The sequence below is a fragment of the Schistocerca cancellata genome, chromosome 2, assembly GCF_023864275.1.
Source record: "Schistocerca cancellata isolate TAMUIC-IGC-003103 chromosome 2, iqSchCanc2.1, whole genome shotgun sequence".
Lineage (NCBI taxonomy): Eukaryota > Metazoa > Arthropoda > Insecta > Orthoptera > Acrididae > Schistocerca > Schistocerca cancellata.
In genome coordinates, this window is record NC_064627.1 from 745,891,589 (window position 1) to 745,905,990 (window position 14,402).

At 41.7% G+C, this 14,402-nt stretch overlaps 1 protein-coding gene across 1 annotated transcript in view; it reads left to right on the top strand.

The window, feature by feature from the left end:
* The window catches only part of LOC126162558 (RNA demethylase ALKBH5-like), a 124,035-nt gene that overhangs the window by 91,802 nt on the left and 17,831 nt on the right, over positions 1 to 14,402 (top strand). Inside the window, exon 6 of the mRNA XM_049919145.1 lies at positions 201 to 299. Within this exon, the coding sequence (XP_049775102.1) occupies positions 201 to 299 (99 nt within the window). The remainder of the gene's footprint in view (positions 1 to 200; positions 300 to 14,402) is intronic.

Consider the following 14,402-nt stretch of genomic DNA (forward strand, 5'->3'; position numbering starts at 1 on the left):
CTTATAACACAAGCCTTATTGCCTTACCTCGTGCATTAAAAGTTGTCGGGCACTGTAGCTTGAAAGCATTTAAGGAGTGTCTCATCATATGCCTGTTGAAAAATGCTTTATAGTGAATCCACTATTGTCACTTTTCATCTAGTGCTGGAATATGCCAATATCTTCAAGGTAAATTTTAATACACTGTGTGATTCTTGCAGAGTCTTTCCTGATGCACCACGATTAGCGCCAGATGAAGTGATACCACCTATTCCAGTGAATGCATCTACAAGACAACAAGAAATTAATGGCCTGTCAAGGTATTTAGTATTTATGTATTAATACTGGAATTTTGTTGCAATGCTACTTGCTATTCTCTTTAAGTGACTACTTAGTTAGAAATCTACAGAATATGGCACTCAGACTGAACAGTTACTGTTTTTTCCATGTTATCTGAAAAAGCTTTTTATAACAGCCAAGGATCAGCACTCCAAGACATCCTACAATTTTCCATTACAGCATTAAATCTACATTGTCAGTAGCTCATCGCAATCTTTTGAAAGTTTGGTTTTCCTATATGTGAGGACCACTCTGAAAGTGGTTCCCCTTGATTTAGTTCGCTTTCAATTCACAAGGAATTTGAGTGAAGTTTGTCTCAACATTTGTGAGTAATCTTTCACTTTCCTGTATAATTTACCCATGTCAAATTTTTACCGGATGTGTTACTGTTTTGCCAACCATTAGAATCAAAATTTTCCAGAGTTTCTGTATCTTAAAAGTGGTGATAACATTTTAGTGGCCCAAACAGGTGGTCTGGTGCCACAGTCAGGCCTGCATGGCAGATAAGGCAAGATTTTCCCCTCCAGTTTTCACAATCAGCAGTAGTAGACACACTAGGTATGTTTCAGTTTTTTTGATTGGTGGACTTTTAGACTTGCTGTAAATTGCTTTGGGGAAGATTCAGTTCCTTCCATCTTATTTAGGAGAAGTGAGGTATAAGCCCTTGTTCTATCATCCCAGGGACCTCTTAACTCTTTTGTATGTGCGTGGTGAGCATAGGGGCCTTAGCGGCTGCAGCATTTTTTCATCCTATATCACAATTCTATTACCTGACTATTTCTTTTTCTTTGACTTGATTTTCAAGATATACCTTATTTGATATCATCTCTCCCATACATCCGGTATCTGCTTTCAGTTTTTATATATGTCCTCTTTCAGTTTATTTATAAATGGCCCCATTTCTGGGTTTGACCTCAACATTATTTTCAGATTTTGTATTTATTATTTATTTATTTATTTATTTATTTATTTTACAGTAGCACAGGGCTTGCGTAATACTCTGCACGATAGACAGTCCTTGTGAGTGGCTGTCTGGTACCTGTACAGTGGTAGCTCCTTGACTATGCACTGAACACAGTTTTGGTGTGTGAATGCTGATGAGTACGTTTCTGTCTTGTGGGGGACATAGGGACTCCAGACAACGACCTCCGTGCCAGGAAGGGTGGCACCCATAAGGAGAGCCCCTGGTTGGAGTGGATGGTATTACAGAAGACCAGTCACAACAAGAGAACTATGCTGGTGGCCATATGTCCCTAGCAGTCTAGTCAAAGCAGTTGACTCACTTTAATGCAGAAGGATATAATCCCAATAAGTTTCTCTCATTATGTATGAATCGAAATGAAAACCAACCTGTCAAACAATAGCGAGATGTCCCTCGGTTCCTGTAATGTAGCAGGACCGATGCTGAACTTTTAAATAATAAGCCATTACTTTTTGTGGAGGAAATTGACGGGAAGTTCTGGGAGGTCACTCAAACAAAATGCAGAATGGATCCTTGCTAATAAAATCAGGATGCCCCTCTGTCATGGGCATTGTGAAGCTACAACAAACTAGATAATATCCTCACAGGAATCGAAATTTGGTCAAAGGTATTATATTCCACTGTGGTTTCATACTGTAAATGGACAAGAAATTACGTGCTAATTGGGAACAGTGTTGCATCCATCTTATCTGTCAAGTCCACTGAAAGCCTAAAGATAACAAAGTAGACCTAGGAGAAATTATCCTGGGTTTTAGAGTTATTTACTGCCAGATAAAGTTAAGATTATGGTTTATCAGTGCGACGTAAAATCTTAAGTACCCCATGAGGTACTTAAAGTTTATAAAATATAACCCCATATCTTCTACATATGCAAATGAAGCCATGTGTGGAAATTGCAGACAGCAGCTGCAAGAAGTGCAGACATCAGGCCTCAGAATGCCTACTTCTCTTCTGTACCAGACTTTTATCTAGATACTGCTCCTACCTAATCAACATCTCATAAGGAGATGAAGGAAGAGAAGAATAAACCAAAGATGAAAACAGACCTGGTAGTCCTTAGTGCCCTGGGTTCTTCCCCTCCAATCTTCAGTATGAAGTGCACAGAGAGCTACATCAAACCAGTCTTTAGATTGAAGACTTACAACATGTACAGATCTTACCTGCTCATGGCTAAATCTGAATGTGAATTGTTACATATTTTATTTCCCTACATTTAAAATTATTTCATTTGTTTCAATTATTAATCTTTCAGACGCCTTCTGTAGAATCTTATTAATCTTTGGGTGTGCTTGTTGTCGAAGTTACTTTGATAACTGCCCACAGTCTGCAGGGCAGCAGGCAACAGGTGCAGGAAAGCTTACACTGATGTGATTGTTACAATGAGAAACAGGAGTGAAGGAGTCTTCCATTCTAAAATAGCAGTGAACCAGAAAGATTGTGTACTATTTTTAACCTTTACAAGCAATACCTTGAAGGACGAATAGAAACAGATATGTCAAAGCAGGAGGCATATTGAATTAACTTAACAACATTAACTATAGACAAATTATTGAGAATTTCAGTTGTAGTAATCCATGTGAAATATTGAAAATGTACTTAAAAAATAGAAGGTTCTGCAGTAAGATGGGCCTGATGTTCAACACACAGCAGTAAAACTAAACACTAAACAATTCTGAGAGGTAGTTTAGGAGCAAAACGCTGGAATTCTGCTGAGAGACATATGTACGTGTCAAACAATGCTCATCCTGTGAGACTGCTCGCAGTTAAGGAACAGGTCGTAAACATGTAGATTGCATGACAAACATGATACACCCTTGTCAGTGACAGAGAATACATAATACCCAAAATATAAAAATCTGAAGTGTGTTCTAGATAATCCTAAAAATATACAAAGTAATATCCTAAAGCCATATTGACTTCATAAAATTGCTGATAGCTGCAACAGAAGTTGTTATAAAAAGACTGAGCTTGTAGCACTTAATAGCACAATGTATGACCCACTAAGATCTCGTCAGAAGACAATGATAGCAAATTCAAAGGAGAGTCCGCCTTAGGTCGATAAAACTTGAAACTTACTTGAAAGTAAAATCTTGATTAATTGTGTAGAGTTTAATGCAGAATAAAAATGGCTTCAGTATGTGGTTGGCATTGGACATTTAGAATCAAAACAGCATCACGCTTCATAAAAAGAACTTGCAACAGAATAAACTAATATATCCATTCCCATACCAAAAAGCGAAGTAACGAGGCAGTTAAATGAACACAATAACCATCATACACTTCATGTCACAGACTACAAACACAAAACACCTCTTTAATAGAAAGTTAAAATTATTAATGGTTTGTATGTGGTGGTACATTAATTTTAGTTGTTTTACAGAAGTTCAGTTTAGGCCTTCACTTCAGTAGCTTGCTGAGGGTACCAGAGGAAAGTTCACTTTTACTTCATAATGGAAACTTCATAAACACATTTATCAGTCATAAAACCCTTCATGTGCATCTTTCATGATAACTAAAAATATGGTAGTGGAGCTATGCCTGATGGCAAATGCCATATTCCAACTAAACATATGCTTCTTATAACATCCAGAGCTGTATATTCCCCCAGGAGCTCACTGTTAAGCTTTGACATGGCTCAGGTTAGCATTTGAACAGTACCTGGTGCGTTTGTGCATCACATATGGTTGCCTGGGTCAGCATTTGGCAGCTTCGACTCTTAACAAGTTCATCGTCTGTATCATCATGAAGCTCTGAAAAATCATATAATAATAATAATAATAATAATAATAATAATAATAATACAAATCTCTCATCATAACTAATAGTAGTATTGAAGCATTTGCACTACCAGCTAAGATGTCTGTTTCAGTACTGTATACTTCAACTCATATCTTCTGTGAAATTACCACTAAAAGCAGCTTCAAGTTTGACATTGATTTTGTGCATGACAATTTCAACACATTTTAAGACAAGTGTGCAGGTTTCCTTTTAGTGCCTAGACACTTGCATTGTGTCCGTTCTGGTCCTGAAATAAAAACTCGCTTCCATGAATTTCACACATTTAGGTCAATTTCCTGCTGCACTGATTGTTGCCTTTGCATGTTACATGCGGTGTTACGGGAAAATAGGAGGTGCACAAATCCTTAAATTTCACACATCTGTAATGCACATGTATTTCTAAGGGTGAAGCCTACTCCCATCTAAAGAAGTCAGTTAGTACAAAAATAATGAGAATCCTAATTTTTTACCTAAATTGCTCACTTGACTCGGAAACTTTCTCAATCTACAGGGTTTTTCTGCTTTCCCAATGTGAGCCATATCATATATTTTGTGTAGCTGAAATGACTCTACACAAGTGAGAGTGAAAGCCTTACTTATGACAGTTCTGATGTTAAAAAGAAAAACTTCAGTTGTGTGACCCAAACTACCATATTATTAATATTGTGTAATTTTAGTATTTTTTATTACATGTCTGTGAAGGTACTTTCCAACACTTTGCAACTGATGCATGAATGTGAAATTACATTAAATGGAAAACTGGAGAAAATGCATAGTATCATGTGTGGTGCTGGAAGATGTGAAAATGAGAGAAACGTCTCACTCAATTTGGATACTCCGTGAACATCAACACAATTGGGTACTCCATGGCAATTTACCCAGATACTCACAAGCATGAGCTGCTGGGAGAGATATTCAGTTTCTATCAAAGGTTCATACTAACCTATACTACAAATGAGTAAGGATACCTTTGAATGCCTAGAAACGTGCATTCTTATACTTATAGATTGGTCGCTCAAATCTTCAGAGGATGTAAAAGACAACTGAGTGGATATACACATGGAAAGTCTTCCTCACAACAGTTATCAATGGTTAAAACCCAGGCAGTATATGAGAATTGGCTAAAGCAGTACATTGACCTATATGAATTCTTAGCTAGAGAAAAGCTATAACTTAAAACACAAGTGATGAATGAAAGGTCTCACAAAAGAAAACTAGATTGATACCACAAAGCTCACAACTTAAAATGTATAAAATTAGGTGACCAACTAAATAAGTCCACTGACCTACAAAAGCTTTTTTAGCTATTTTCTTAGCATTATCATTTACTAAATGGGAACAGCACAAAACATTTCCATTCATTAGCATAAAACACCTACAACAATATAATTGTATCAAGGGGAGTGTAGTACAATGAACAAAAATAAAATTAACTAAAGCCTTACAATAATGATTAATATTTGTAACGCTTGATAATGGGTTATGGTTGAAATTCAGATTGTGGAATGAAACCTGTTGTACAGTTCAAATGGTGGTTATAGCTTTCTAAAAGTTTAATTTCTCTGTGGCTCCACACAAAAGTAAAATCATCAAATTTCATATTGTTAGTACTGGAAACTAACTACCTGACAAGTTGCTTAGCTACCCAGCACTGACCTATGGGTGCTACAGCAGGAAAAAAAAAAGAACACTTCTCCACATTATCCTACTTGCCATTCCAGCTGAAACTTGTATCTTCATCTTCACATTAGTCATCACTTCATTAATGACTATATTATGAAAAGGACAGATAGGCCCAACAAAAAGACTGTCAAACAAGTAAGCTTTTGGCCAAACCAGCCTTCATCACACACACACACACACACACACACACACACACACTCTCTCTCTCTCTCTCTCTCTCTCTCTCTCTCTCTCTCTCTGCGCGCGCAAATGCATCTCTCACACGACAACAGTCTGTGGCTGCCGAGGTCAGACTGCAAGCAGCAGCACGTGATATGGGAGAAGCAATAAGAGTGGTGAGGGGGAGGGGGGGATAAAGGTTGGGGTAGGGGTGGGGGGGAAGTGAAATGCTGCTTGTGGGAGCATATGGCGATGCAAGGTGGAGAGAGATTAGGGTAGCTAAGTACAGTCTGCACATTTGACGGAGGGAGGGGGGGACGGGGAGGAGTAGTGGAAAAGGAGATAAGTAAAAAGACAATGGGTGTGTTGGTGGAGTCAAGGGTTGTGTAGTGCTGGAGTGGGAACAAGGAAGAGGATAGGTGGGTGTAGGACAATGACTAACAAAGGTTGTGGTTACAGGAACATCGTAAATCTTGCAGGGAGAGTTCCCACCTCCACAATTCAGAAAATCTAGTGTTGGTTGGAAGGATCCAGATGGCAAAGGCTGTGAAGCAGTCATTAAAATGAAGAACACTGTGTTGGGCAGTGTGCTCGACAACTGGGTGATCCAGATGTTTCTTGACCACAGATTGTCATTGGCCATTCGTGCAGACATCCGGCTTGTTAGTTGTCATGCCCACCACCCAGATTGCATATCCTATCATGTGGTGTCTATCTGTGACTTAGCACCTCTGCTGTAAGGTGAATAATAGTCTATCCTTTATGTAATATTGTGTCCCTGTTAATTAATTAATTAATTAATTAAATTCCCAGTATACATCATGTTTCGTATAATACTCCATTCAATATAAGGTACTCAACTTTCCCATTATCATCCCTCATAAAACCCATAACTGCTCGTGCAGAGTTCCATTTCCATTTTGGTTGGCAACTACCAGTGACAAAGAGAAGGTCTAGTGCCACGTACTTTCACAAGTACTTGAATAGATGCAACCAAGATTGAGAAACTTAATAGTTCATGGCTTCCTTTCAAAACCTATACACCTATGTGATATGTATACCTTAACCTGAAACAAAACTTCACTACCATCAATGTTTAAATATTAAAGCCATATCCTGTCCACACAAATGACAACCCCTGCAGGCCTGAGGGTTAGGATAGACCCGAGGAATTCCTGCCTGTCGTAAGAGGCAACTAAAAGGAGTCTCTCACATTTCAGCCTTTATGTGATGGTCCCTGTAGGGTTTGACCTCCATTTTTCAAAATTTTCCTGAAGTGCGAGCCAATTGGGGAAGGTGCACCTTACATCATGCATTGAGATCTTAGCCCACTTTCTCATCTTGGCACTGCAGTTCTGCTCATACTCCATCTCTTGAGCAAGGACACCTTCCTGGGTGCCTCCACCCACTGTGCAGTGCCGTTTTCTGTGCCAACGAGAACCATGGAATACTTTGCACCTCATATCTAGCACGGTAGCCAGTCCATTGTGGTGGGACCGCCATGTACCCTATTGGTTGTAGCCCCATGACTACACAGGGATCACTCTGCTGATGCCTGTGCCGTTAACTCCCACGTATGCCAAGGAGGAGATGCCGTCAGCCTGTTGCACTGGACTCCGGCAATGGCCATCCTGCCAGTGACCTTTGCTGCGGCAGGGTGGCGCCTGTGGGGAGGGTGCCTGGTCGGAGTGGGTGGCATCAGGAAGGATGAAGCATACCATGTCATCACTTGCTGGTGATCAAACGCCAGCAGTCTGTAAGCGTTCAAAGTCTCAGTACATTGCAAGGAAGTATGATCCTCCACAACATGGGAGGAATGCCAGTAAGGAAGGCAGCAAATCTTATTCACCCCAGTACCTTTTATGTACGAGAGCTGATGGGGACTCCTTTGTCTCGATGAAGCCTCAGTTTTTTGTAGAGCATTTAGAGGACAAGTTTGGGGAGGTGGAGGGCTTGTCCAAAATGCAGTCAGGGTCAGATTTGATAAAAACGGCATCCTCTGCCCAGTCACAGGCATTACTCACTTGTGACCAGCTGGGGGATATTTCCGTTGCCATCATGCCTCATAAGAGCTTAAATATGGGTATTATATTCCACAGGGTACTTCTTTTGCAGTCTGCCGACGAGCTGCGTGCCAAATTAGATCAACGAGGAATTCATTTCGTCCAGCGTGTCCATTGGGCTCTGAGGGATAATCAGGTTGCCAGTGGTGCCTTCATCTTGGCCTTCAAGGGTGACACAGTACCTGAGAAGGTCAAGGTGATGGTCTACTGCTGTGATGTCAAGCCATATATCCCTATCGCAATGCGGTTCTTTAAGTGCTGGAAGTTTGGCCATATGTCTTCCCACTGTAATTCTAGCATCAAATGTCGAGATTGTGGACGTCCACCCCATCCGAATACTCCATGTACCCCACCTCCCATCTGTATCAGCTGTGGAGAGCATCATTCCCATTGCTCACCAAACTGCAGGGTTTTACAGTAAGAAAGGAAGATCGTGAATTACAAGGCTCTGGACCGACTGACCTACACTGAGAGTAATTTGAGCACCTACATCCTGTGACTATGACCCCCTGTTATGCCGCCACTACAAGAAATGTTTTAGCCCCATCAATTCCACGAGTTGCAGTCGGCTTTCAGAGCTGGAAGACTACACCTGCCCTCTTGATGATGGGGGGGACACTTCCCTCCCTGTTGCTCACCTATCTCGGAGCACTGTCCCTCCCAACCATTGGGGACCTCAGTCCCACTTCTCAGCCAGAGAAGCGTAAGTCTTCCTCGGCTCCTCTTGCTACGATTGGGTCCTTTGGGGTCACTTCCTTCCCAGGTTTCTGCTAGTGGGAAAGATGACACCTGCCAGAGGCTGAAGAGCCCTAAAGCAGCTGGTCGTAGGACTTCACAATCATTCTCAGTACCGGAGACTGATTCAGTGTTTCATGCCTTCCCAGTCTCATGATCATGTCATCCTCCAGTGGAATTGCGGTGGTTTTTCCACCACCTGGCTGCGCTTCGGCAACTGTTAAGCTTTACACCTGCTTTCTGCAATGCCCTCCAGAAAACCCGGTTCCCGGCAATGCGGTCCACTGTCTTTCACAGTTACAGGGGATATTACAAGAACCGTAGCGAATATAATAGAGTATCAGGTGGAGTTTGCATTTATGTCCTGAATTCGGTATGTAGTGAATCTGTGCCCCTTCATACTCCTCTGTCAGTATACGGATGACACAGGAAATAACGGTCTGCAACCTATATCTCCCTCCAGATGGTGTGGTACCCCCGAATGTATAAGCTGCCCTGATTGATCATCTCCCTAAACGTTTTTACTTTTTGGAAATTTTAACGCCCATAACCCCTTGTGGGGTATCACCACCATGCTTACTGGCCATGGTAGAGACGTTGAAAATTTACTGTCCCAACTCGACCTCTGCCTCTGAAATACTGGAGCCACCATACATTTCAGTGTGGCTCATGGTAGTTACTCGGCCATTGATTTACCAATTTGCAGCCCAAGATTTCTACCATCTATCCACTGGAGAGCACATGACGACCTGTGTGGTAGTGACCACTTCCCCATCTCCTTGTCACTCCCCTGTCATCATACCCACAGAAATCTAACCAGATGGGCTGTAAACAAGGCAGACTGGGTAGTCTTCACCTCTGCTGTCACTGTTGAATCTCCCCTACGTATTGCCATCGATGTTATGATTGAGCAGGTCACTATGACGATTGTTTCTGCAGCGGAAAACGTGATACCCCGTTCTTTAGGGTGCCTCTGGCAAAAGACAGTCCCTTGGTGGTCGCAGGAAGTCGCTGAGGCAATTAAAGAGCGTCAGCGAGCTCTACAGCGACATAAGCGGTGCCCTTCCCTAGAGCACCTAATAGCCTTTACGTGGCTTCGTGCTCGCATTCACCTGCTTCTAAAATGACGGAAACAGGAGTGTTGGGAGAGGTAAGTGTCGATCATTGGCTGAAATGTCACCTTCCCAAGTCTGGACAAAGATCAGACGTCTTTTTGGGTACCAGACCCCAACATCAATGGCATGCTCTCTACCAACACAAACACGATTGCCGAGCACTTTGCTGAGCACTATGCCCGAGCCTCTGCGTTGGAGAACTACCCCCCAGCCTTTTTCACCCTCAAACGGTGGATGGAAAGGAGAGTCCTCTCGTTCACTACATGCCATAGTGAACCCTATTACGCCCCATTTAAAGAGTGGGAGCTCCATAGTGCCCTTGCACATTGCCCTGACAGCTCCTGGGCCGTATTGGATACACAGTCAGATGATTAAACTTGTCTCGTCTGGCTACAAGGGATATCGCATCATCTTCAACTGGATCTGGTGCAGTGGCGTCTTTCCATAGCAGTGGCAGGAGAGCACCATCATTCCGGTGCTCAAACCCAGTAACAACCGCTTGATGTGGATAGCTATTGGCCCATCAGCCTCACCAACGTTCTCTGTAAGCGGCTGGAACGTATGGTGTGTCTGCAGTTGGGTTGGGTTCTGGAGTCACGTGGCCTACTGGCTCCATGTCGGTTCAGCTTCCGCCAGGGTCGCTCTACAACTGATAATCTTGTGTCTCTCGAGTCTGCCATCCGAACAGTGTTTTCCAGACGCCAACACCCGGTTGCCGTCCTTTTTAACTTATGTAAAGCATACGACACGACCTGGTGACATCATATCCTTGCCACATTGTATGAGTGGGGTCTGCGGGGCCCACTTCCATTTTTTACCCAAAATGTCCTTTTGCTCCGTACTTTCCATGTCCAAGTTAGTGCCTCCCATAGTTCCTCCCGTATTCAGGAAAATGGCATTCTGCAGGGCTCTGCATTGAGTGTATCTTTAGTTTTAGTGGCAATTAATGGTGTAGCAGCAGCTGTAGGGCTGTTGGTCTCCCCTTCTCTGTATAGGGATGACTTCTGCATTTCTTGTTGCTCCTCCGGTACTGGTGTTGCTGCACAGTGCCTACAGGGAGCCATTCACAAAGTGCGGTCATGGGCTCTAGCCCATGGCTTCCAGTTTTCAGCCGCAAAGTCGTGTGTCATGCACGTCTGTCAGCATCGTACCATTCATCCGGCACCTGAACTTTATCTTAATGACGATCCACTCACTGTAGTGGAGACGTATCAATTCTTAGGACTGGTTGTCAATGCCTGATTGACTTGGCTACCTCACTACTGTCAGCTTAAGTGGACACGCTGGCAGCACCTCAATGCTCTGCGCTGCCTGGGCAACACCAACTGGGGTGCAGATTGCTCTATGCTGCTGCAGCTCTACAAGGGAATATTGAACAAGATGGCGCCGGGTAAAAGTGTACAAATTGCCGATCCCGCAGTTCCAACGAATTTCGACCGTAATAAGTGCAAAATATGTTCGAAAAGAGTTATAAGAGATATTCTGTGTATTAACTGTAATTACTGGTATCACGAAAAATGCGTCAAAGTTAACCTGAAATACTTTAACAGTGAAGAACAGTGGACATGCCGCCAGTACATCATACAAGCAGCTGAATCCAAAGTAAACAATACTCTAAAAACGCAGGATCACATAATTACGTCGTTGAATCAAGAAATAATGGACCTCAACCTGAAGCTTGAAAGCCTACTGGTGAAGTATCATGAACTATTAGTGAAGTGTAATGAACTTGAAGTGGCAGTAACCAATAAAACCACGAACAATGAACTCGTTATCCGCACACCGAACGTAAATATCGGTAACAAAAACTGGCATTTGACGGGACAACGTACTACGAGAAATAGTCAAGCCGTAAATCGTGCTCAGAATGCAATGCTCAGAAATCGTGTGGTGTCTAGCGCCACGTGTGATCGTAGCCCTGTAAAATCTGAATGGAAACAAACTACAACTGAAAACAAAGCTAATGTGGGGGTACGCCTACGTGAAATGGATCCAGAAAGTGATTTTAAAAGTGTAACTACTGATAACCGCCGGGTGCAAGATGCTAGCAAGGTCAATTTGCAGTCTAACTTTGCTCAATATCTTACACAAAAATTAACCCAAAGTGAACAATCCGCCACAAAGTGTATGAATAATCCGTCGACGAACATAATCTCTCAAGCACCAATATATGTGCAGGACAAAAACGAAATAAATTCCAGAATGTTACATAGCAAGAAAATCTTGGAAAAAATGAAAGTACTAATATTAAGTGACAGTCATGGAAGAGACTGTGCTCAAATACTGCAAGACAAACTAGGGCCCTCATACCAGGTAAAAAGCATAGTAAAACCTGGCGCCCCACTAAAAGAAGTGATAAAAAATGCAGAATATTTGACAAGAAGCTTCGGTACACGTGATACTTTGATTATAATAGGGGGTTCTAACGACATAGACAAACCTCTCGATCTAATGTTGAAGCATGTGGTAGAACCATTGGAACCAATAGTCGCTCTAAGTCACAAAATGAATATCATTATCCATCCTATACCCAGGAGATATGATGTTCAAAATTTAAATAGTAAAATTAATACTGCAAACCTCCACCGGATTCAGGCTCTGAATTTAGCTAAACACGCGTACAAAAAAGAATTGCTGTGAACTTTGAAATAGAGGGACTAGCCAGAAACCACTTCACAACACATGGCTTACACCTAAACAAATGTGGCAAGGAGATTATCTGCAATAGACTGGCCTTCCTGACAACTATGGGTGACAATAAGAAACCAAAAGTCAGAAACCATAAACAGACGCTAATAAGCAATTGGATAAAGATAAACAAGATGGGAAATAAAGAGTAATAGTGGCCATACTGTGCAAACTACACTAGACAAATGGGTCACGAAGTCACAGAGACTAAACACAAACCCCCTGACCCCTCAAAAAGGTCAGGAACCTGAAAGGATCAATAATGTGATGGTGAACATTGAGATATCCCTCCAAAACGTCAATGTGATGCCTCAACAGTGTGAAGTGCATGTGGATACTTTTCAGGCCCACATGGAAGATGAGATGGCTGCCAAGGACGACCAACAGAACCAGCACAACTGCTCAGAAGTCAACATACCTGGAATACAGCACAATTTAAACTAAAGGTCAGTGACACAGTAAATATGACTTCGAGCCCCCTGAGTAAACCCCACTCAGACCTGAAAATCTATTATTACAATGTCCAATCCTTGAGCAACAAAACTGGTGACTTAAGCATTTTGCTGACCAGTGAACTCAGTGATATCTCAGTAGTATGCCTAGCAGAGCACTGGCTCTGCACTGATGTGGTTAAGCTAATCTCACTACCCAACTTCAAATTGTGTGAACACTACTCCAGATAAAATGATGGACATGGTGGGGTTGTCATCTTCATCAAACAACACATTGAATATAGCCCACTTCCTACCCTAAAGGAAATAGGAACAGATAAGATCTTCAAATGTGCAGCCATAAAGCTTACAGATCTAAATCTAATTGTAGCTACGGTCTACTGTCCCCCCTCCAGTAGTATTAATGATTTTCTGCTACAAATGGACTTGTTTCTATCCAAAATAAGTCAGTGGAAACAGGAGGTGATTATATGTGGTGACTTTAATATAGACTTTCTCACCCACAACAGAAACAGGGAAACATTGATTAACATTGCAAAAATTTATAATCTGCATGGCCTTGTAAACGAGCCCACTAGAATAACACCCACATCCAAGACAGCTCTAGATCAAATTTTTGCAAATAGAAATAACCTTAACCCAACTCTAGAAGTATACAATGCAGGATTCAGTGACCACCAAGCTGTCATTCTAAAGGTCGATGTTAGCAAAGATACCTCAAACCCAGTCCCACCTAAAACTTTACGAAGGTTTTTCACCCAAGAGAACTTGAACAAGCTAAATGCCCTCCTTAGTAAAGAAAAGTGGACAGAGATGTACACAGTCAATGCTGTCAACACGAAATTCAACATATTTCTTGACAAAATGATCCACCACTTTGAAGAGGCCTTTCCGCAAAAACCAGTAAGAATAAATAATAATAGAAACAAGAGTTGGATTACACCAGCTATAAAAATCTCTTGCAAACACAAAAGAATACTCCACATGTTATGTAAACAAAGTAGTGACTCCCCCCAACTAACAGAATACTATAAAAACTACACATGTATCCTAAGAAGAGTGATACGACAAGCAAAAAGGATGCAGAATGATGAGTACATTGACAAATCCAGCAATAAAGTAAAAGCAATGTGGAATATCGTAAAAAGGGAAAGAGGGGAAATGAAAGCTTCACATACGAACATAGAAATCAAACTCCACAATGAATCTATATCTAATCCCGAAGTTGTGGTGAACTCATTCAACAATTTATTTACAAGCATAGCTGAAAAACTGGTCCAAAATAATCCTAACACAAATTACCAACCAGCAAACCAAAAATATCACACATGTGCAGAGTCAATTTTCATTACCAAAGTCACTGAAAATGACGTTGCAAAAGCCCTCAGAGTTAAAAAATTCATATTCAGCTGGAATTGATGGTATCCCA